At 45.9% G+C, this 24,262-nt stretch overlaps 1 protein-coding gene and 1 long non-coding RNA gene across 4 annotated transcripts; one reads left to right on the forward strand and one right to left on the reverse strand.

The window, feature by feature from the left end:
- Nucleotides 1-1,601: 1,601 nt before the first annotated feature.
- Nucleotides 1,602-18,783, reverse strand: E2F8 (E2F transcription factor 8). 3 transcript variants are annotated; one of them, XM_042905131.1, is made up of 13 exons: nucleotides 18,705-18,783; nucleotides 17,391-17,517; nucleotides 15,334-15,612; nucleotides 14,653-14,809; nucleotides 11,916-12,230; nucleotides 11,529-11,690; nucleotides 9,800-9,937; nucleotides 7,835-8,038; nucleotides 7,438-7,525; nucleotides 6,656-7,187; nucleotides 3,150-3,282; nucleotides 2,647-3,035; nucleotides 1,606-2,340 (listed from the first exon to the last, which is right to left on the reverse strand). In XM_042905131.1, the coding sequence occupies exons 2-13, from the start codon at nucleotides 17,403-17,405 to the stop codon at nucleotides 2,158-2,160; spliced, it is 2,595 nt and encodes an 864-aa protein (XP_042761065.1). In that variant the 5' UTR covers nucleotides 17,406-17,517; nucleotides 18,705-18,783; the 3' UTR covers nucleotides 1,606-2,157. The 3 variants fall into 3 exon arrangements, with proteins under 3 accessions (XP_042761067.1, XP_042761065.1, XP_042761064.1); XM_042905130.1 differs by lacking the exon at nucleotides 18,705-18,783 and adding an exon at nucleotides 17,843-17,901; XM_042905133.1 differs by lacking the exons at nucleotides 11,529-11,690; nucleotides 11,916-12,230; nucleotides 18,705-18,783 and adding an exon at nucleotides 17,843-17,901 and having other exon boundaries at nucleotides 1,602-2,340.
- Nucleotides 18,743-24,054, forward strand: LOC122199798. The gene is made up of 2 exons (XR_006193632.1): nucleotides 18,743-18,829; nucleotides 23,516-24,054. It is a non-coding gene; the product is annotated as an uncharacterized LOC122199798 (long non-coding RNA).
- The last annotated feature ends 208 nt before the right edge of the window (nucleotides 24,055-24,262 follow it).

Raw genomic sequence — 24,262 nt, forward strand, 5'->3', positions numbered from 1 at the left:
TCACACCCTTACTGTATCCTGTTAGAAGGAAGACACAGGTCCCACCGACACTCAAGGGCATGAACACCAGGCAGCAGGGATTATGGGGGAACCTTATGAATCTGAGTAGAAGAACCCAGTGGGACAATCCTCAGAGCAGTCTTGAAGTCGAACACAGCTCATTCTTTCTGTGCATCTGATTTCCCTAAACCTCAGTCCCAGGGTGGGGTGGGGGGCAGTGCGGGTTACTTCTTATGAACTGCTAAGGGGGCAGAACAAAATCCTGGCCTCCAGTCCCTCTAGTTCAGCTTTAGAGCAGAGAGCGGGGATGTAAGGAGCTTCATCGCCTCAGACCTACCATGACCGGGGTGGTTTCTCTTCACAGTTGTCTGGGTGTAGTTGAATCTGGTGGCCTCCACTGAAGTGTATCTTTTGCCTATATTTACCATTGGGCAAGTTACCTTCTCTTTGGTACTTAGTTACCAAGTTACCTTCTGCATGGAAATGCTTTCATTTGTTCATGGGCACATACTGTCTCCCTCAACTATATCATAAGCACGTTAAAGGCAGGAGACATTTCTTATATCAGGAACCATTCACATATCCTCCCAAGTAGGATGAAAGCAAAGGCAGAGGTACTTTGGAAGAAATAGTTCATATTAGTTCTCTAATGGTGTGAAGGAAGGGGAGTCTGTAAGTCGTTGTGAAAATGTGCTCTCTTCGCTGTACTTGGTTATAGAAACAAAACATGTATATTTGAGAGGAATGACCTTACAAATGCTTAGAATACCCGGAGTGTGCTCGGTTCCTACTACGGCAGCTAGGCATACATGTGGAAGCGTATTCTAGCAATGGGATTCTGGACTTACTGCTTTAATCTGTGAGCCTGTGACCTCATCGTCTTAGCTCGGGGAGACTAGGTCTTTAAAATGTATAGCGCAATACCTAGCATATAGTAAGTATATACGAAATAGATATCATGCTGATGCTTTAAGACCCTGACCAGTGAAGGCCCGTGTCAAGTCTGAAGGTGTAATTCATCCCCATAACAAAGGGGTCAAGGAGATGCACACATAACAACACATTGTAGCTCGTTCCTTCCCTTAGAGCTCATGGGGGTTCAGTGTGGTAGTTCCTGGAGTAAATTAGACTCCCCATTGCTGTTTTCCCATCCCTGAAGTCGGGCTGTTTGGAAAGTGTGGTAGGACTGGAGCTGTAGCCCCCCCTCCTCTGTAGACGGCAGGGGACGGGGCCAGAGGCTGGCCATTCGCGGCCAGGGTAGGAAGTGCCTCTGCTCCTGTCTTTGGTTTCTAAGTGCCCAGGCCATGGTGGAAAGCTCAGGAGACTTAGCTGCATGTCCCGGGACAAGCAACAGCCTCTCCAAAGCCATTTTCACTCCAGAAAGTAGAGCCATGTGAGGGGGGGGATCAAGAATGGGGAGGAACACGGGAACATTTTATACACTTGGCAGGTCTAAAGGAACCCAGAAGGTATTCTCCTTACCAAGGACTTGCCTCTGAGGTTAGTTTTCATTTTCTCCCAACAGCGTCCTAACTGGCCAAATGAAAATGTGAAATATATTTTAGAAAAGTTTTAATTTGAACAATTTATGATTAAAAATACAGTTTATAAATAATTTTTCCATAGACTTGATTGAGGATTGTTGCAAACTTTACAAAAGGACACACTGCAACAAGAACAGATTAAAGAAATTACAAAAAATACAGCTATAGCCCTCCTATTTAAAAATACAACATTATACATCACAGCATTTTCATTGTGCAAAGTTGAAGACGATGCGGCGTTGGGCATGTCACATATTCACTCAAAGGGAAGTCAACTTTAATATAGTTACTTTGCATAATAGCATAGGCACAGCTGAGACAATGAATCCTTCCCCCCCACCCCCCTGCCCCGGCAGTTAATATACCTGAGGTTCAACTTTTTGCTTTTATCTGATAGGACTGATGGCTGAAATTGGCTTAGTACAAATATATGTGTGTGTGTGTGTGTGTGTGTGTGTGTGTGTGTGTGTAGAGAAACAAGTGTCTGCTTTGAAATTAAGTAAACCCCCAACATATTTACAATATTTTTAGAGAATATGTTCTCCAAATCAGTCTGATTATATCTTCTCATTAAACAACTCTTTAGAAAATTAAATGAAGCCAGATCTGTCAATTAATGGACATCCTCTGTCGAGACTTCCAGTTTTCGCTGTGGGACAAAGAGAGTTCCCACAGAGGTTTTATTAGCACCATCGAAATCCATGCAGGATAGGCCCATTGGCTTCATTGGTCCGCCTGGGGTACGGAAGAAACTTTCGGCCACTGACTGTGACCCTTTGGGTGTCACAGGAACAGGCTGATCGGAAAGAGAGGAAGAGGAAAAGGAAGTCAAACCCACACAGATAGGAATGGCCTAATAGCCTCAGAGGGCTGGACCGGAAGGGCATATCGCACGGTAGGAGTCTGGCATAGTTTGCAATTGGCTGGGGGTACTGTGGACTCTCTGGGTACTCTTCCTGGGTTTGGAAGGCAGCTAGGCCTTCAGTCTCCTCCTCCCATCCTTCCCCTCTCCAAAGAAGCAAAGCAAAAGCGAATCTCCTGTGATATTATTTGAGCCTTAATAACCCCAGGAAAAAAATCCACTGAAGGGAAATACTCTCACCTGTTGTGCCCCTGTCGCAGCAACTGATTGTCCACTCGGTTGGTTCTGGCCGGGGACTGGAGAGTCGTACCTGGTGGCCCTTCCTTGCTGAGTACCTGCATTTTCTGGTACAACACTAACAGGGTCTATTCTTGGAGACACAGGAACGGCTCCGGGGCTGGCAGACACCTGCACACTGGGGGAGATGAGTCCCAAGTGCTGCAATGTGAAGTTCACAATGGCTGAGCTTGGGTTCTGGCCGGGAATGGGGTGGCTCGAAGTGAGAGCCGGGCTGTTCCCGACAGGTACAGCTGCCACGGAAGTTGGTGAGACCATTAGCTTCAAAGGTGTTACGTGAAAAGAGGGAAAATTAACAGCAGTGAGTTCGGATGATGTCACTGGAATGACACCTGAAAGACAAGGGGGGAAAATATCTTAAAAGCGCAGGCATTTGTCCAAGAAGCTTACAAGGCTTAAGTGAACTTGAGCCCGACCCACATTGGAATAGTTTTACATACACTCACCTGTGATTGGGGAGCTGTAGATCCTGTGGTTTGGGGAAAGTGTACTTGAGTTTTCCTTACTAGACAGAATAGACTCTGCCCCCAGGGATGAGCACTGGGTGAGAGGGATTAGGTATCCTGATGGGAACAAGGCCTAGAAAACAAGGAGGAAGGATTTATTTTACACACAAATATGGAAGAAAAACGGCCATGTGCCTGTTCCAGGACTCCTATCCCTTAGTGGTTGGTTGTCTCATCAGGACCAAAGCATCCAATGGTATGGGCTATGGGTGGCCCAGCTATATGGCTCCCTGAAGACAATATCCCTCCCTTCTATTCCTGACTTTTGAAAACCATGTGTGTCTTAAATGTTATCTGTGGTCTTAGGAAGCGTCCTAAAGCTAGCAGTCAGCCTGCCTAGAGATAGGATCTGCCCAACACATCCCCTCCCACTGACATCTCTAAGTGCTGCTATCAGACTTTTTGGTGTGATGTGGTACTGTCAGAACCACGTTTAATGCCGTTGGATGCCATAATGGCATTGCTGTATTATTCTATGGTTGTTCTTGAATTATGTAGAGTGGTAACTTCCCAGAGTGTTCCGAGGAAGCCTACTTCCATGGGATGCAAGTTGTCCCTACTTGAATCGTGGTCCAACCTGCCACGGAAATGGTTAACTGAACAAAGGAAAATGGCGTCTTTACTGGAGAATTCCTGGGGGGCTTTAATGATGGCATGCATTGTAAATCCCCGAGGGGCATCCAGCAGGTAGCATTTCCCAGGCAATTTAGCAGCTAAACTTTTGGTAGTATTGGTATTCAAGGAAAACATTTTAAGAAATGTTGACTTAGAGAAGGGGGCTGCCAAATCCTGGGCCAAAATCTGGCCTCCTGTCCACTTTTGTAAAGAACATTGTATTGGAACACAGCCATGCCCATTCATTTGTGTTCTGTCCATACCTGCTTTCTTCTATTTTTACAATGGCATGGTTGAATAGGCAGCACGGAGACCATAGGGCCCACAGAGCCAAAAATATTTACTACCTGGCTCTTTACAGAAAAGGTTTGCTGACCCCTGATTTAGAATAAAGTAATTATACAACTACAGATGTATTCTTCCTAGCACTTTAGGTTCCCGTGATACCAAGCATGCTTATAACGCGCCAACTGAAGGGCAGGGCACCAGAGTTCAAAAACTATAGTTGAAAAGAGAACTGATTAGTTCGTACTGGAGACCCTCATGGCACAGAGCAAAAGCTTCAGGCAATAAAGTTATACCCTAAAGAGAAATGGCCAGTGTTGGGTTGTGTGTACCCCCCACCACGCCTGCTTGGCCCCCGTACTTTAGCAAACGGAGAGCCTGCATGGGTGGCTGAACTGCCTGAAAAGTCTGTTTCGGCCTTACCACGAGCAGGCCTGGCAAAAGCTAAAAGCAGCTCTTGTAACCTGGGGGCCCTCTTTTTATCTTCCTTCAGATCTTTCTTCTCACCATTGTCAAAACAACAGTCTACACTTTGATCTAGCTGTTAATAGGTCCCATCTTTTCCTTGGGAACCAGCGAATTCCAAATCTGCAAGGCTAACAGTGTTTCACGACACTGCTATTTATCAGTTTTGTTTCTGAAATGTTTGGCACTGTTCCCTGTCTTTACTCGTTGGTTGCTTGAAAGCCGCAGGAACAGAAAGTTTTAATGGATGGATTTAGGCGATTTACAAGTAGCTGTTCTTCACTACCGTTCATCACACTCTCTCATGGTACAAGTTACCCTGGTGGCTGGTTTAATTCTTTCAAATCTTTAGCAAAACCTATAGTACTCTAATAATTATTTTTCAATTTTCTACAGACTACGTTCATCACAAAATCTTTCAACCTAAGATGCCAATTCCTTTTTTTTTTTTTTTTAATTAGAACTGTTAATTAGCAGGTTGAATGAATTTGGTATATTTCAGCTTGCATGCTTCTCATTCAGTCTATATTAGCTCTCTTATCCCTTTCTTCCTATTCTATCAGCCTGTTTTATGTTCATTGCCTGACATATTTGTGTTTGTTTATAAACTGTCTTCTCTCCACCCACAGAAGTGCAGATTCTTAGTAATGTTTGTTGAATGAATTAACACACAAATCTCTCATTTCCTTTGTTCAGCTTAGTCCGTGCTAAAAAGAAATGGTCAAAATGAAGTCGTAGAGATGAAAAGAGAAGCAGGGGCACACGGAAAATCTATCTACTGAAAATCCTAATCCTGAATAACTAAGCGAGCAACAGGAGACCATTATTAAATCATATCCATTGGCCCAAAGAGATTATGGACCTCCCAGAAAATTGAATCAAGCCAAAGCCTTGTGATTTTCCCCTTAGCATGTATATTACATGCAAAATGATAGTATGCCAAGATAATAGATGTTTTGAATGGTTACCATGAGGCCATCCTCAGGGAAGATTTGACAAACTCTAAAGCCTCTTTAATAACAACAGTTGCAGATAATACCCTTCAGCTTATACGGTGCCTTAAAAGGATCACAAGCCCCTTTATGTATATTATCATGTAATAAATTCACTTAACCTCACAAAAACTGTAACGTGGCCCTGGGGCAAGTATTCAAAAGCAACAGTCACCAAAGGCAGGTGCTGGGTTTGATTTGATCCAGAGCACGGTGCTTTATACCCAGTAGATGATCAGGAAAAAGTCGTGGAATAAATTCTTTATAGATGTGGAAAAACAAGATGTAGAGAAGGAAAATAACTTGAGTTAATAGCAGGGACAAAATGAGAGATTAACTTCTGCCTCCATGTTTAGTGGTGTTTATTTGGTGATAATGTCCTCCATATGTAATTGTCCTGAGGGAGAAAAATGAGATAGCCTATATAAAAATGCCTAGTACTTCTGCTGCCTGGTATATGGGTAAGCATCTAATAAATGTTAATTCCTTCCTGAACCTAACTCCACCTAGGGAAAACAATTACCTGGAACATCAAAGTCTCTAGAAACCAAGTGTACCTACAATCTGCCAAGATACGCTGGACTTTTCTGTTACATAAAATAGAAATTTTGGTTTAAATTTTAAGTGGACAGTTAAAACAGAGGGGACGGTTTATCTTCCGGGCAACAGATGCCAGGTACGTGACATCCAACAAACATTAGGTAATGACTCAGAAAGCAGGAGTTACTGGAACCCTATGCATCCACCCATTCATTTGGGGTTACGTCTGCTTGTAAATTATTTAAGACTTTCGTGACAGCTGTTTGCATTCCAGTATGTGACACAGCAACAGACTTAAGGACAACCACCCGTGGTGCTTTAAAAAGAGAGCAAATAATCCCTTCCTCCAAAGGTTAAAAATGTCCCTGCCGTCATCCCAGTCAGGGGATTAGCTGTCTGGGGCTTTGTTTGGATTATGGGACACTAAGGAACAGAACCTTGTCTTCTGAGAAACTGCTCTTTGCTCTGGTAAATTTCACAAGCTACCATATTCTCCTCTAATCAACTGTGCCCTTCCTAAAGCTTTACACGGTTCGGGGCTGTACTTACTGTGGAGACACTGTCAAGTCCTTTCAGGTCCTCTTTAAATTTCTTTTTGGAACCACTGTCCTCGAGCATGCTTGCCCTCTTTGAGCCTCTTTCTCCAGCAGGCTCCTTGTCTCGGTTCTTCGCACCTGGTCTCTCAGGCACTGGCTGCAAGCTTCCAGGCCTGGTGGAGGCACCGGATTTGGTGGCGTCATTGGCTGCCTTCTCGGTGGTGGCATCTGTGGAGTCTTTTGATCTTGTAGCTTTAGAAGAGGGGGCGGGGCAGACTGTCGGGCTCAGGCCTTGGGGTGGCGTCACGGTCTGGGCGTGGGCAGGCTGCAGGTAGATGGCATAGGACGGGCCTGAAGGGGCCTGAGGTAGGATCATGGGCACTGCAGGTGACAATGGGCTGGGGATGAGGGGGACCACCCCCAGGGGCTGGATGAGGGGCGGGGCCGTCAGTTCCAGCTCAGCGTTTGCTGGGGTGTGCAGAGGAGACACTGGTTTGCAGTGCCCGCATCTTTCCAGCTGTCCCTTCGCTTTCTTGCTGGGTTCGCTAAAAGACAAGATGTAAAATATGACACAGTGGAAACACATCTTCTCTAAAATGTTCTAAGACTGGGCCAGATTGTAGCCGTGCGTTTATGAAACGAGCAGGTAGCTTCTGTAATGATTGCATAAAAGTTACAGAGAAGACGGTCGCGCCAGTTTCCAAGGCTAGTGCGTATTCTTACGTAAAGCAAGTAATCCTAACGATGCAACGTAAAAGTAATTCATCCCGCTACTAAAGAGTATTACTAACCTACCTTGACTGTTCTTCTAACTGCATTTTGCAAATAGCTGCGAGCTGAGCCATTTTACTTGGGAAGGGTGCCGGATTCTGAGCGCTCTCAGCTGATAAAACAGAAAGGGGGGGCGGTGGTGTTGGTCACAGCAAAAGAAGGAATGCTCACACAGATAAAACATCATTGAAGTCAAAGGAACAGAAAACATGCACCTCCCTTCCAAATCACATAACCATTAAAACCCACCAATTATTTTTCGTCTTTTCATGCATACGTGAGTTAGGCTTCAAGTGAGTGGATCGGGGTAGATGCGTATTGAAACAAATCTCTAACAAGTACCGTAGGGATCAAGTAAGCGAAAAAAAATCAGATAAAAAGGAATTCTTCAGAGCAGAGCCTGATGTGACTGAAAACATACCTTTGCTTGTCTTGATGGGGCTACTGGGAGCAGAATTTATCTTTCTCCGGTCACTTTCTATGCTCTTAACCAGTTTGATCAGAGATGGGTGTCGAGTGAAGTTTGGTTTCCCACGCGTGGAAAAGAGGTTTTTGGCACAGTTGTCTTTTGAAGGCCGCTTCACTTCTAGATCGGAATGGGGGAAAGGAAGGACTTGGCCACGTCCTGAAAGAGAGAAGGGCAGGGGGTCGAAACCCGGCTGGCTTGGCCTCCTTGTAGGAGATGAAGTCAAAGTGTAGGTAGAGAATGATCTTTCGGAATGAAAGCAGCAACATTTATAGAGCACCAGCTCTGGGATAGACACTGTCTGAAGGGCTTTCTGTACAAAACCTTGTTAATCTTATTTTAATTGAATTCTGAGGTAAGATTTCACACCTCAACATCTCTGAAACCCAGAACATCTTACAGCCAACCAGTGGTGTGCTGGAGTGTAATCATTAGTGGTTTCTCTTTCTTATCATATATATATATAATCGTGCATCTTATAATCAGTGGAGTCCTACCCTGATGAAATATGGTGGCTCTCACTGCTATGGACTGAATAATGGGGTCCCCTCAAGTCCACAGGTTGAAATCCTAACCCTCAATGTGATGGCATTAGGAGGTGGGGCCTTTGGGAGGTGCTTAGGTCATGAGGGTGGAGCCTTCTTGAGTACTCTTAGTGCTCCTATAAAAGAGGCCCCACAGCACTCTCTAGTCCCTTCTGCCATGTAAGTTATGACGAGAAGACAGCCATCTAGATAGCAGGCTCTCACAAGACTTCCCAGCCTCCAGAACTGCAATAAACTTCTGTTGTTTATAAGCCACCCAGTGTATGGTATTCGGTTATAGCAGCCTGAATGGACGAAGACGCTCTCAACAACTCCACCAGGTAGGTACTTCTTAGGAAATGCATCCCCATTTCAGAGACATTCATCAACTGACCTTGCTCTCTCAGCTAGTACAACGTGGGCCTGGGATATGAGCCCATCAGTCTGGCCCTGGAGCCTGCACTCTGAATCCCCTGCACCAAAGGACCTCTCTCTGAGATGGCAGTTGACTCTTGAACAGGTTTGGACTCTGCAGATCCACTTATATGCAGATTTTTTACAGTGCAGTGCTGTAAACGTATCTTCCTTTATGGTTTCCTTGGTAAGAGTTTCTTTTTTCTAGCATATACTTTATTGTAAGAATATAGTAGATGATACATAAACATACAAAGTATGTTTTAACTGACTGTTTATTTTCTTGGTAAGTCTTCTGGTCAACAATAGGCTATTAGTAGTTAAGTTTTGGGGAGTCAAAAGTTATATGCAGATTTTTTACTGCATTCCTAACCCCTGCATTGTTCAACAGTCAATATATATTCAAAACTGCAATAACCTTGCAAAGATACCACTCTTCTTCCCATCTTGCAGGTGAGGAAGCAGCCTTGGAGATGTAACTTGTTCAAGGCCACATAGCCAATAAGAGGCTAAGTTTCCCTCTGCCTCCATGGCCCATGTTCCTGCTACTTTAAACATTTCTGTGTGGGATCTTTGATGGAACATAAAATGTCAGAACCGTGGAGCTGAGATGGAGACTAGAATATTGATACTGGAGTGAATTCACTTCATGTTCTCGATGTGTGTAGGCTCTGTTATGGTCACTGGGCAGCCTAACAATTAAGCAATAGTATCTTATGTTTTGTGATGCTTTCCACTTTTTCAGATCCTGTCACGCACAGATTCTGCCTCGTGAGTACAGGGTTGGAGGTGTTTTGGCCCTTGGGTTGTTGATGGAACCAGTAGCCAGACTTTCCATATTGGCACTTGTCTTTGTCTTTCCAACAACTTATATATGTTCTTTCCATGTGGGAATGTGGGCAGGAAGGGGAAGGGAGAACATCTCCCAACGCACATTAATTGAAAACAATGAAGCAGAGAATGAAGGAAAACAAATACATACCACTGGGATTTGGACTGATTTCTGGGCCTGTCCATTTAAAAGCTGGTTTTCGGCCCCTTTCTTCCGTAACATGAACTTTCTTGATAAGATTCAGGCTACTCAGGACATTAGCTATATCATACAACCTCCTAATTTTTGCTAGAAAATAAAAGATATATACCACTTAATGGAATAATGAAAGATCAAAGGACTTTGCTTCTTGAGGACTTCATATATATTCAAAAAGCTATCCTAGTCATCAATGTCAGGCAGAGAAAAATGTGACTCTTTTAAGTTATTCTGGTGATACTGCATTAATTCAAACAAGAAAATAGTTTTAAATATTGAAAAGACTGTTACTACTGGTACTGAATTTAGAAATGACAGAGGTTGAAAAAGGAAAAATGACTTTGTGAGATCACCCTATCGGGAACTATGTTACAGAATTTTTAATAAAAAGTCCCCATTACTGGTAATCCTCTAATGAAGATTCAGAAGAATTTTATGAACAAATAGAAATGAAACGTCAATGATAAATGTATTGCTTTCCAACTTGTGACAGTTTATAACAATGAGATTTATTTAGTATCATAAGCATGGAGGGTGCTATAACCCATCAAAATGTGTAAATTAAAAAAAAATTTTTTTAATGTTTATTTATTTTGAGAGAAAGCGAGAGAGAGTCCAGGAGGGGCAGAGAGAGAGAAATCCAAGCAGGTTCTGCACTGCCAGTTCAGAGCCTGACGCGGGGCTCGAACTCACGAACCGTGAGATCATGACCCGAGCGGAGATCAAGAGTTGGATGCTTAACCAACTGAGCCACCCAGGTGCCCCCAAATTTGTAAACTTTTATATTGTCCTTATGTTATATGCAAATCACTGATTCGTTAATTCTACAAATCTTACACACCTTAAAAAGTTTTGTTACAAGAAACTGGTCTTTACTTCCAGCTTGATACTACAAAATTATAAATTGACCTTGTTCTTCGTAGCCATGCCAGAAGGTTTTGAATTCCCTGGGGATGCAGCAAATTACACATCCACAGTTCCTGGAATGGTTTCCAAGGCTGTGACTAACTAGCAAAACGCAGAGCTGAAAACTGTCTGGTGAGTCAGAAAAAGCATGCAGCCCATCCGTAGTGGGTTGAAATTGCACATCTCCCGAGCCAATTGCCAGTATTACTGCCTTTACTCTCGACTTAATTTTGTCTTTATAGAGACACTATCAACCTGGAGATGTCTGAATATACTTTCATGGGATTAGTGCAGCTTTACAGGAACGGGGAAGGAGTCGGTGTGATGGCTCCCGGGCACTCCCCACAGCGGTCCCCTCGTCAGGCGGGTCCCCTGTTCAGGCTAGCCTCATCCCCTACGTGGAGGTGTGCTGATACCCCCAGAAGACGTGGGCATGCTGCAGACCCTTCCCATGTGCTGAGCACTTCTTTCCACACTCTCCTCTTCTGGAGGCTCCTGCAAAGCCTGTCACTGAGGCGCGGGCAGAGCTCTGCATTGGAAACCCAGCCCAGGCCCCTTTCCTACTTCGAGCAGGTCTGGCTGAACCTATTCTTTCAACTGGGCTGCACGTCACTTCTGGGAACAATTTTAGAAGAGTTATTTATACCCTTCCCTATAAGAGCAGAGATCTGGGTTCCAGACCCACTTGACAATGTATTGCTCATTTAGACGTTTCTGAGCGACATTTTACGGTTTCAGAATAGGTCCGAAAGCCCACGGCAGTCCTGACACTTACTTTTAAACTTGCTTTTATCCAAATCTTCCACGTGGTCTTCCCCAATTAGAATCTTGGCAGCAATTTCTAGGCTTACTATCTGAGGCGTCGACACCAGAAACAGCATCACAAACTTCTGGCTCATCACTCTTAGAGACTTATCTTTGCGGCTGTTTACAGAAGCTTTGGAGGAGGAGGAGGATTAGAGAATTAAAATTCATGAAGGGACAAGTGACTTCTAAAGTAACAGGGCTAAAAATACCACAACCTGATCAGACAGCTGACAACCGCAGCGTTTTAGCATGTTAAAAGGCAAGATTTGCTTTAGAACCGCGTTCTCTAAGAAACCATTTTCTTTAGACCCAGGAGGAGGGCCCTGTGGCTCAGGCTCTTCCGACCATGGCTCACCTGCCCGAAATTCCACTCCAGGGAGTTCGACAAAACACATGTCCGCGTGTCCATTCTGGCCGGTGTTCGATTTGATGATATGATCCTCTAGGCTGATGGTCTTACCAAAGTCAAACTCTTGTTCGTATTCTTTCTTCTTGATCATCATAATCTGCTCGGCATACTTGTTCTCTTCCCCGACGCTTTTCAAAGTCCCCAGGGTTTTGTGGAGATTATGTCGCCCGTGCCAAGTGTATCTGTTTTTGGCCAGGCGGCTCACCATGTGTAAACTCTCTAGGACATTCACGATATCGTAAATGCGTCGCCGCTCAACATCTGCAAAGAATGAGCAACGGTACATAACGAGGATCAGGTTTTGCAACGTGTAGAGAACTGAGTAACTTTTTCTTCCACGGTTTATGAGTCAGCGGGTCTGGATGACACGATTCTACTTACAGTCAACAAAGAGCGTAAGGACGAGCCAGACACGTTTCTGCTCTCATAGCGTGTAAATAAGGATAATAGGAATTGGAAAGGTAACATTTATTGAGGACCTACTCTGTGCCATACAACTTCAGGAAATTTTTATCCTAAACTGGTGAGGCAGGTATTATTATTCACACTTTAATGATGAGGGAAGGTGGCTCAGGCTGCTACGTAGCCCAGGCCAAGGCACGGAGCCAGTAAGTGACAAAACCAAGCCTTTTAATATTCTAAACCCCACACATTACAAGCTGGTTTTTTTTCATATTACTCTTCAAAGCACGTGTGTGCACACACATGCACACACACATGTGCACACACATGCACACACACATGTGCACACACACAGGCAGTTGTCATAGAATAGGTACAAAGCACTGAGATTTCTTGCTGTTCCTGGAACTTGCCAGATGTGCCCTTGCCTGAAGGCCTTTTACTGGGCTGCTCCTTCTGCCTGGAATCCCTCTTCCAGATGCCCTCATCACTCCCCACCTCCATCTTTTCAAGTTCTTGCTCAGATGTCACCCTTTCAATGAGGCCTGACCTGACCACCTAATGCAATATTGCAAAAACACACTCCCAGCCCTCCTGGTCCCCCTCTACCCTGTTCTACATTTTATTTTTCCCCACAGCATGTATCACCTCCTAACATGTTATTATACCTTGCTTGCTATGTGCTTTGCATATCTGTTATGATCTCTCCTTATCTGTCCTTTGCATACTCATCTATTCCCCCCACTATAAAGTAGGTTCCACAGGAGGAAAGATTTTATTCTTTGTTTAAAAAATGTTTATTTAGCGGGGGGAGGGGCAGAGAGAGAAGGAGACAGAGAATCTAAAGCAGGCTCTGGGCTGCCAGGGCAGAGCCCCACACAGGGCTCGAACTCAGAAACCATGAGATCATAAGCTGAGCCGAAATCAAGAGTTGAATGTTTAGCTGACTGAGCCACCCAGGCACCCCAGGGTGTTATTCTTTTTATCCACTGATGTTATCCCAAGCTTTTACAGTATTGCCTGGCACACAGTAGGTGATCAACAGCTACCTGAATTAAAAGTACAGCCTGCAAAGCTACAATTAAGTATGTGTGACTAGATGAACCTAAACGGCTATTCTTAAAATAGGAAATCAAGTCAGTATTTATAAACACGCATCCGAAGAGCAAAACTTTCTTCCTGGAGTGACAGCTATATATTAAATTATCCTTCCTGTCTCTTCAGTTTCAGACTCTGAGATTTCATGACTCCAAAAGTATCCCAAGTTTACCACAGACCCCTTTCTAGCTGTAACTAGATTCAAGTCTATGAAGACAAGAATAAAGGGGGTAGGAGGATCACAGTAACTTGCCAAACACCAACACGTATTGTCCTCAGAATCGGGCCGAATGGCAGGCGAGGCTAAAGCCCTGCTTCTACTCACGGAACAGGCTCATCACAAACCAGGAAGATACCATTCTCCAGCCTAGCTCTTCAAGGAGAGAGTGAGGGAGCCCAGAGAGTGCAGACAAAAGTTCAAAGTTGTAGCTGTTTTTGAAACAAGTCATAAAACAATGTTGCCTTTCTCCAGGCGCCTGGGTGGGTCAGTTGGTTAAGTGTTGAACTGCAGCTCACGTCCCGCTCTCACCGTTGGTTCCTGGTTTGTTCCTGAGTTCCAGCCCCGTGTGGGGCTCTGCCCTGGAAGCCTGCTCCCGAGTCTGTCTCCCTGTCTCTGCCCCTCCCCACTCTTTCTCAAAATAAATAAACATTCAAAAAAAAAAAAAAAAAAAAAAACAACTAATGTTGTCTTTCTTTACAGCTTCAGAGCTTTTGAAATACAATCAGAAGCAATCTCCGTTGTGATTTTTTACTTCTGTTTGAAAACTCACGGAAGTTGGAAACTATATGCCTTTATTCTTAAATTAAAAGGGCTTCAGAGGGGCACCTGCGTGGCTCAGTAGGTTAAGCGACTGACTTGGGTTCAGGTCATGACCTTGAGGTCCGTGAATTCAGCCCTGCATTGGGCTCAGTGCTGACAGTTCGGAGCCTGGAGCCTGCTTCAAATTCTGTGTCTCCCTCTCTCTCTGCTCACACTCTGTGTCTCTCTCTCTCAAAAATAAATAAACATTAAAAAATAATAATAAAAGGCTTCAGAGATTTATAATTTCCATGTGGCATTATCTGTGTCGTTAAGAACACTGGCTAGATGAGCGTGGGTCTGAAGGAGTAAGTCCATGAAGTCACTTTAATTATTAACCTGAAATGGTTATATGGTTAAATGGTGAGCTCTTTGCATACTTACTAAGTTCTTCAGCTACTTCATCAAGACAGATGTCATTGTTCACAGCAGGGTTGGGGTAGTTAGGGTATCGTGCTAAGAACTTATGACACAACAATCCTAAACTTTTTTCTTTTCGACTTGGTTGGGATTTCTCATATTCATCTCCAGATAAGTGTTCCTACAAAAGAAGAGGTAAGTCATGTCTGAATCGGAAATAGAGTTGGACAGATTTATTAGGGTCATCTGCCCTCGATGGCTAACACACTTAGCTTCAACAGCTGCAAAACTGGGGGTAGAAAAGTGGGAGCCAGTGTAAACCGCGTGCGTGGCAGATCGAAAAAGGAGGCTTGTGCTGAAATAAGTCAAAGGCTCAGGATTCCTAGTGCTATATTTCATGGAGTCCTGTGCTCCGAAGCAGGCTAATAAGTCTGTGGGTGTCGATGCTTCACATTGCTGGCACTTCTGTAATAGCTACTCCTCCCTGCTCCTACACACACACACACACACACACACACACACACACACACACACACACACCAGCCTCCTCCCAGGCTAATAAGTCTGTGGGTGTTGATGCTTCATATTGCTGGCACTTCTGTAATAGCTACTCCTTCCTGCTCCTACACACACACACACACACACACACACACACACACACACACACACACACACCAGCCTCCTCCCAGCCTTTTGCAAACCTACGTGCAAACAATCTTTGGCCTCAGGTAATCCGTTTCTGCTATCAAACAACCCCCTTTTCTGATCTCTATTTCGTATCTCGGGGCTCACGGCACTGATGAGCATTTTCAGGTTGGCTGTTGGTGTCCACGGTTCTCCCTGGGAGAGTTCCTTGGGCTTGGTGGGTGTGGTCAAAGGGCCAAAGTCAGGCTGTATCTCTGTCAACACTATATTTGCTGCAGTGGATTCTTTCAGAGGTGTTTTCATTAGTCCTCTTTTATGTGGCTCAAAAAAGAGATTTTCCTGGTTTAAAACAAGTAAATAATTAAATCCACCATAAAACAGGATTTATCATACAGCTTTCGATTCTAGAAATTGTACAATAAATAAAATATTGTCAAGGGAAAAGTGCCTATGAGGTTATAGGGCCGATTAAATTAGTAACTATCCCAATGATCACTTGACACTTACTGTCCTTTTTACTAGCTAAATTTCCCATTTTTAATTTTGTAGTCCATCCTATGTTCCAAGAATTGAACAAAAAAACCTTTAAGGCAGAATTTTAAAACCTTTTTGACATCATTTTTGATTTAGAATAGTGTTGCAGTTAGTATAAAGCGTTCCCATACACCTTTCACTCAGCTTCCTCTAATAGGACTGCTAATTTTAAATGATCCAAAGCTCCTAGGAGTGACTTTTACACACAACACTGCAATAAGTGAAGGCCTACATGGCAGAAACCATGTCCCATTCATCTGTGTGTCTCATCTGGCACATGGCTCCATACACTGAGCGCTCAGTAAAACACCACTGACGTGGAAGAGTCAGAAAGCCAAGGAGACCAGGGTGAGGGCTGGCATATGGTCATACTTACAGGCAAAAGCTAGAAGGGAGCAAAACCCAGAGTGCCGACGAGCAAAGAAAGTCTGCTCTTACAATATTTACCCTTCTCACTTTATAGAAGGAAAAATGGGGCCCCATAAGATAAAATTAGTTACCCAAAGTCACAAAGCTGGTTCCTGGCAGAGGCAGGACTGCCACTGAGACATGATGGTAAATGAATAGCAGTTCACAAGTAAGAGTAATGGAGACTATGTTTCTTCCACTTTTGGACACTGGGGACTTCACACATTCTTACTCTCTATCTATCACTATTTTAAAGGAAATGCTTGGAATGACAATAAGTAAAAGAACACAGAGACTCACTAATTCCCCAGTGACTTTAGGAACAAAGATTAATGGGGCTGTTTAACATGTCCGTGATTCCTTAGGATTTATCAAGTGCTTTTCTATTTGTATTCTCACCATATCCTACATGTAATTCTGGTCTGCAGAAGAGGAGATGCTGGCTGAGAGAGGTTACACAGGCCTTGAACCTGAATGTCCTCAATCCAACTATGGTGTTCTTCCAGGGAAATCGGTGTGACAATACAATGGGGGACCCTCCTGGGCAGGTGCACCTGAAAGGTGCTGACCCAAGAATGGGATTTCTCTAAAGGCTGCTGTCCTTTACCTCAGACTATCAGACACAATAGCAATTCTCATTTGACTAGTATCTAAACCTTTTAGGAACTTTGCCTTTTTCAACCTATCAGTAGCTGGACGCTGATCAAGACACCCCTACTGACAATTCTTATTTACAAAATGCCTATCTCACAAATAGTATTTATGGCCCCCAAGTTTAAGAAGCTGCTGATTCAGTAGAAAATCATCTCAAAAAGAAATCTGATCTCAAAATGTCAGATGCCCTCTCTAAATTCTAATTGTTCAAGAATTCTGAGAAATATCATAATGCAGCTAACGAATTTTATTATTCTTAAAAAAATACCTTTTCTCTCTGCTTATTTCTTTGAGACTTCCATTTGCAATCGAACTATTAAAAGCTTTGGATTACCTTAACTCTGGCCAAACTCTTCCCCTCTTTAAAAATTAAATTTCCCTTTTTTTTTGGGTTTTTATAGAAGCTAACTAAAAAGGGATGTAGCTGTAATAAGATATTGGATATGGGAAAATCATAGGGTTAAATCAGGATGGCATTGCTTTTAAAACTGCGAGGATGAATACTAAAGTTAAAAAGGTACCTTTTCATTCTCCATTCTGTAAATTTCTCATACATTTAGAGTTTCTTTAAAAATGAAAAACTGGAGTTGCTCCCAACACCCTGATGGTTTAAGTAGTTCAATCAGTTCTATTAAAACGTTTAATATCCTTAAAAAGAAAAGGAAATAAAGTTAAAGAAAAATAAAACCAGGAGATCGGCTGAATATTCCCTCATGGACACCAGAGGCCACTTAAACAAAGACTAACGAAAAAATGACAAATTACATTTACATTTTATTCCCGACCAGAGATCACGCTCCTGGGCAGAGAACTCCCATCAAACGCCAGTAAATTCCTTCAGCAAACCGATCCACTGTCATGAGACTCAAAGCAAACCACAGAACTTCCAGTGACAGCTTTCTCCCACCTTCAGGGACGGCACGCCATTCTCCAGACCCCACCGAAAAGGACTGTAGCAAGCACTAGCACCCACCTGTTCACAGGTCAGGGTTGGGGACGGAGCCAGCGTCCCAGCCCTGCTTCCGGCTGAGCAGACACGTCCCCAAGCATCTGGATAAAAGTGTACATCTTGATGCCTGAACTTTTCCCCTGACACACACTTGCACAGGCTCAGCAGTAAAGACTTGGGAAATAGCTTGATGGGAAACTTCCAAATTCAGTTCTTAAGTTCCGAACATACTCCGGGTATTTAAAGAGCGCCTTATGATTAAGACTTATTCTTTTTTTTTAGGACATCCTTAAAAGATGAAAGGCGCTGTGTACGCTCAATTCGGGTGGCGCGTTCACGCCACGATGTTGGATCTCACCAAGGAGGCTGCATTGGTTCAGTGAAGCAACCAGGTACAGTCCCCTGGCCGCCACCCGCTCCGCGCCCCGCGCACTTCCCCCTCCGCCCAGCCAACTACCCCTCCCCCCGGGCCCAGTCCGCGCGCCACCAGCCCTGCAGTTCCCGGACAGCATCCTCGCCGTTCCCAGGGCAACGATTCCTAACCAATCAGAGAGCTGGACGCGGGCCTGCGATTGGTTGGTGGCGCCAGGGGCGGGTCCGGACCTTCCGCCTTCGATTTAAAAATTTGGCGCGGAAAGCCGGACCGTGGCCGGCACCGCCCCTTGGCTGCGCGGGGCTTGAGCGCGGGCAAACCCGCGCCCGGAACCACGGTATCCCCGCCCCTCCCCCTCGCTCGCCCCCTCCCCTCTGCGCGGGAGCTCAGCTCCTCCCTCCACGGCCCCCGGCTGAGCGAGAGGCGGGAAACGGCCGTCGCTGCCGCAGCCCTCCCGATCTCTCTCCCAGTGCCGGGCCGGCTGGGTGCCGCATCCCTCTGCGTCCCGCTGACCTGTCAGTTCACTTCACGGTTGGAGCCTGCGGGGGCTGAGCGGGGGACACTTCGGCACCGCTTTCCCCGCTCAGGTCCGGGAGCCCGCGTGTCGGGCCGTCAGTCGGTCCTCACGCTGCGCCGAGGTGGGTGCCACGGAGGGAAACGCCGGGACCAGGCTTGGCGGGCCGGCGGGCGGGCGGAGGGAGCGTGACCGTCCAGGAGCAGTCAAGCCCCCGATTTGAAATTAACCCGCTCCCGGCGCGAGCCGATCCCGCGGGCTGGGAGGGCCGCTCCCCTCCCCCACGCCCGCTCTTCCCGGCCCCGGACCCCGCGCGCCAATCGCAGCCTTCAGACAAGAGCCGGCGGCGAATCAGGGTGCAGGCACCGCCCTCTGGTCCGCCTCCGAGACAGAGTTGGGGGAAAAGTTCAGCAACTTTTTTTTCCTTTTTTTTTTTTCCCCCTGAATACCCCCTCCCCTTGCTAAAGTTGGGGAATGAAGTTTGGGCCGCCCCCGGGGCACGAGGACTGAGAAGCGGGCGCTCTGCGATTCCCGGTCTGGCGGTCCCACTCCCTGCCCAGCCCCAGATCCACTCACCTGCCCTCCGGACCCCAGCCGGGACCGTCCCCCCTTCCGTCTCTGGCATGCATTATTGTGCTGCCCACCACCTGCCCCATGGCTTCTAGAAAATTGGTGTGCAGAGGGGGAAGCCTGACCAACTGGTGCCCAAACTCGTTAGGCGTGGGGTCTTGGCCGAGATGTGAGAACTCAGGTGTGGGAGGAGGAGTAGCAAGGTTGAAAACCCGCCAAGCCAGTTCCGGGCGTCTGCCTTCTTCCCTCCCGTGGTCTCCCACCCGCTCGTCCTTTTCCCCTCCCTAGTCGTCTTCCCTCACTTTCCCCTCTTTTTCCGGTTTCCGATCCTCGGACAGTTTCAGCATGGAATATTGCAGAGTTCTAGATTGCAGTAGGATTGGGAGACGCTCTAGTCCAAAGCCCTCGTTTTGCAGACAGGGAAACCGAGGCCCGGGGCGGCAGAGCTGCCTTGCCTGTGCCCGGATTGGGTTGCCCTGCGTTGGCTTGCCCGGCGGTTCTCTGCCTTAAAGCGTTTCCCCTTTTCTGGGGACCTGTGCTGGAGTCGCGGTACCGCATGTATTGCCCAACCGCGCCTAGATCAGGGCGCCCATCTACCGACGGTTTGGTTTGAGCTCTTCCCCCTTTTTTGTGGTCTCGCGTCTCTAAGCTCCAGCAAGGCCCACGACCCCGATCCCCCAGTCCCACTCATACTTACGTGTCAGTGAATCACCAGTGCTGATTTGCAGCGCGGGACAGTCTCCTATCCCCGAACAAACGCAATGTAAGGGCGGGGATGCTGTGCTACGGTGGCTGGGGTCGTAGCGCTGCAGCGACAGACCGTAGGACCGGGGGTCCGGGTGGCGAGCAGTGGCTTTTTCACCCCGCAGATCTCAAGCCTAGGGCTGCACAGGGTGGCTGTCCCAACGGTTAGCGCCCTGGTGTCCCTGTCCTCTCCTCCAGCCGCCAGCGGGGGGGCATGGGCCATATCGACTTCAGGCAAATGTTGCTCAGGAAGGCGCTTCTACTTGGAAGTCGGCCTTTTCGCGGGTGCTGTGCAGATGGTCTCAGATTTACAATAAAGAGAGTCACTGGGCAGAGTCTCACCACCACCAGCGCTAAGCAGCTGGTTTTTATTGAACTAGGGTACACCTTTTCTAGCGCAAGGTGTGGTGACACATGCATGAACAAAAGGGGGGCGGTGTTTCTGCTTTAGCCACAGTTTCAGATTTTTGCCTCCCGTCCCCATCCCCAGCCCTTAGGGGAGTGCTCCCGTTCCCCTGCGTTCAGGGGCAGTGAGGAATGGGTTCATACCTGATCTACGTGGGCATTTATGCCCCAGATCTGAGTGCCAAGGACCTGTGAGGCACACAGTGCAAGGAACAGCCACCTCTGCTGACACCGCACAGATGGCATCTCATTTGATACTCAGCACAGGTGTTAGTTAACCACGGGCCATGAAAGGGAAGCAGAGCATTTTAAAGTAACCATCCCTAAATGACAGGGCTGGGATTTAAAGCCAAGTCTTGTTTATCTCTAAGGGCTTGCCACTGAAAGCTCTCTTCTTCACTGTGCTGGTGCCTGCCCTCACTTCCTTCACAGGATAGTTGTGTCCCTCTTTCTAAAGAAGGAAACTGAGGCACAGAAAGGGTTAAGTGATGGCCACATTAGCTGTTGAGTCAGAATTGGAATCCAGGTCTCCCTGCTCCCGGTTCATATATCATCCGATTTCACGGTCTCTGAAAGTTCCTATGAAAACAAGGTTGGCGACACCTGAGAAGGATCTTTAAGCATCTGCCCCTCCCCGCACCCCAGCATAACAAAATAGAGAAAAAGCAGGACCTGTAATCCTTGTTTTAGTGACAATTGTCATATCTTATTGAAGCATGTGAAAGTACAATCCAAGTCACTGACTGATGAAAAGTAGCTCTATGAAGAGTGAAATGGTGTGGTTTTGAAGTCTTAACTCTTTTTTATGTAAGAGGTAATGAAAAAGCAAGCTGAAGCCTTTCTCCTCGACACTATCGTGTGTTGGTTTGAAATTCAGCATGAATATAAAAGGAAGCTATGAGACTACTGAAAGCTTTTCTCTTTACTGCGCAGCTGAGAAGGGAGGATGAGGGGGCAGGTTGGAAATCTTGTAACTTTCCCATCAAACATGCGTTCTGTCGATTAGTTATAAAATCCAAGGGAATATTCGTTTATTTATTTCTGGTCTTTTGTTCACCGTGTTGTGTAATCTGTGTCTCACTGAAGTTAGACCCGTTTTTCAACTCTATGCTGCTACCCTTTATGGTTTGCACAACTTGGAGGGTGAGATGTTGTGTAATACGTTAAGCACTAATCAAGGAGAAAAGATACCAGACGTGAGGGGGAATGATGAGTGCTGTCTGAGGTGTCTAGATTCAAAGGTAACATTCAGGATTTGGGAATCATGTGTCATCACCGGAGCCGCACTCAGTGAAAAAGAGCAGCGCCCCCCGCCCCAGGGCTAGAGAGGGAGGTGCCCCAGCTGGTGGGGCTCCTAGACCTTTTTGTCTTGCCGCCCACCTCCCAAGTTTGACCAGGGGGCAATGTGGGGGTTGCGCTTTTTCAACAGCATGAGTTGGCACAGCCACCACAAAACAGCTGTCTAGTGCTTTAAATGGCACAAATCCCCAGGTGCGGGGTTAGATCGCAGCTGCTCGTGACCAGATCTCAGTCCTCCCCGGTTCTTTCAACTAGTTACTCTGTCCCCAGATGAATTGTGCTGGGTCCAGTCTGGGCAGGGTTTAAAGAGGGTGGATACAAGCAAGGGACGCAGGCGGTGGGACAAGCCTGGATCTGGCTTGTGCCGACTGTGGAGCTAGATTTGGTCCGAACCTGTTGGCAGGGGTAGGCAGCTGTGGGAGAAGTCCCCTGCAGCTCTCCTTGGCTTCCTGTGGGAAACCTCACTCAACTGATGAGCCCTGGATGGATATCTGCAGCCCTGGACTCAGCTGCAGCCGCAACAGTTGCTTCCATATATCGAGCAATTACCACATCTAAATTTTTTAAATGCTTTGGGGATAACTGAACACAAAATACTGAAGGCCCTTTTATAGAATGGGAGTCTGAGTTCTGTGCTCGCTGTATTACTATGTCATCCAATCTTAAAATTATCACAGAGCTGAGGATCATGTAGTCTTAGTGCTTATTTGTAGATTGGAGGAACCCATTTTTTCCAGGTTCTAGAGCATTAAAAATGTATATATACAGATTCCTGGGAGCGGGGGCAGGAATTTATTACATGAAAAAGTCCCAGTCAGTGCAGGAATCCCAAAAGCTCCATGGTTAGCAATGATTACCTTTTGCTTGAAGTCTGGTCGTGAAAGGTAACTGGGCTGACCCCCCTTTAGGCAGATTCCTTATGTCCTGTCTTGATCACAACCCTGTACACCCATCTCTGGCACAGGCACCCCATCTACACCACTGTGAGCTCCTGGAGGGCAGGGAGAGGGACTTCCTTATCTCTTTGTCCCCAGAGTGCCCAGCTGGGTACCTGTCCCAGAACGGGAGCTTGGTGAGCTTGGTAAGTGTTGGTTCATTGAATAAGGCCCTAGTCTCGAGTGCCATCTCGCCAAGCCCAGAAGATACCTTGTCTTTTAACCTCTTTATCTTCAGGGCCAAGTTCAATGCCTGACACCTACTTGGTTCTCAATAATGTTAGAGAAAATGAGCTCATAATTACCATCCTTAAAAAAAATTTTTTTTTTTTACTTCAACTACTATTTCCACCTCCCTCCCATATGCATAACTGTTTTATCTATTCATTTACTAAAGCACAGTAAATGCATAGCATGTCCTGAATGCCTTCCAAGCCCTGAATTAGGTGCGCTGTGTATACAGGTGAGTGAAAGAGGCCAAGTCCTTGCCCTTTTGGAATTTACAGTCAAGCAGGAGAACAGTGTCTGGCACAAAGCGTTAACTGCTGTTACTATTATTACTATTATCATTTTATTTTTTTCTCCTAAATGTGAGACCTCTCTGCCGCTCCTCAATCTAGCAGACGTGACTTTTCTCTACATTCTTCCTCTGTTGTACTTATTTAGCGACTTAGTGAGTTTTCCGTAGGTATTTTTCTCCCCTAGGAACCCGTATTCTGTTCTTTTCCTCCTTTCAGCCACATGTAGGAGTCACTTGCTCTGAGCCCAGGGACTGTGCTGGGCACTTGTCCTCTGATGACAGAGACAAGGCCCACCTTTCACTTACCACTCTTCTTTCTCTCTTTTTCTTTTTGCAGGGACATGACCTTCATTTGGAGAAGTTGTTTGCTTTTCTGAGTCTTTCACACTGCTGCTTCAGAGTCACTGGAGGAGGCCTGGTTTCTCGTGGAATGATCACTGAAGTCAGCTTAAGTTAGTTACTTCAACCTCGGCCCCGCTGTCACGTGTGTCCTGGAGTGGGGAGCCGGGAAGACAGAACAGGGTCCCGATCAGCCACGTCGGGCTCCGTGGCATCTCCCCACAGGCTTCCAGTCCGTCACCGAGCCCTCCAGTCTCCCACTTCTTCCTCTAACAGTGCCTCCGTGGCACCTGTGAATTCCCCTTAAAGTCATGGATTTCAGGATCTGATTTGACCTAAGATATCCCACGATACCCAGACATAATTTGGTAGAATTTAGCTGCTCACTGTACTGCTTTATCATACAATACAGAGATTGACTAGGACATACGTAATTCCTTTTGTTGACAAACTACTTAGGATCTTCCAAAAAGAAGTAGGTAACTCTCCTCTCAGCTTTCACTGCAAATGCTCAATAAAATCTCACAGTATGTTTCAGTATGGAAATTGGCTACAGTAGATTGCATTTGAATCTGCCCACAAAATGGATAGTTTTACATGTGCGTTTTAAATAGCGCTGAGCTTTGTTCCAAATTCAATCTCGGAAATAAGAGTCTATAATTGTTTTCAAGTTAGTTTGAATGATATGAAATGACATTTTTTTATTACAAAAGGAAAGATACTGGTTAACCAAAATTTTCAGGTG

This window comes from Panthera leo, chromosome D1 (assembly GCF_018350215.1).
Source record: "Panthera leo isolate Ple1 chromosome D1, P.leo_Ple1_pat1.1, whole genome shotgun sequence".
NCBI classification, from domain to species: Eukaryota; Metazoa; Chordata; class Mammalia; order Carnivora; family Felidae; genus Panthera; species Panthera leo.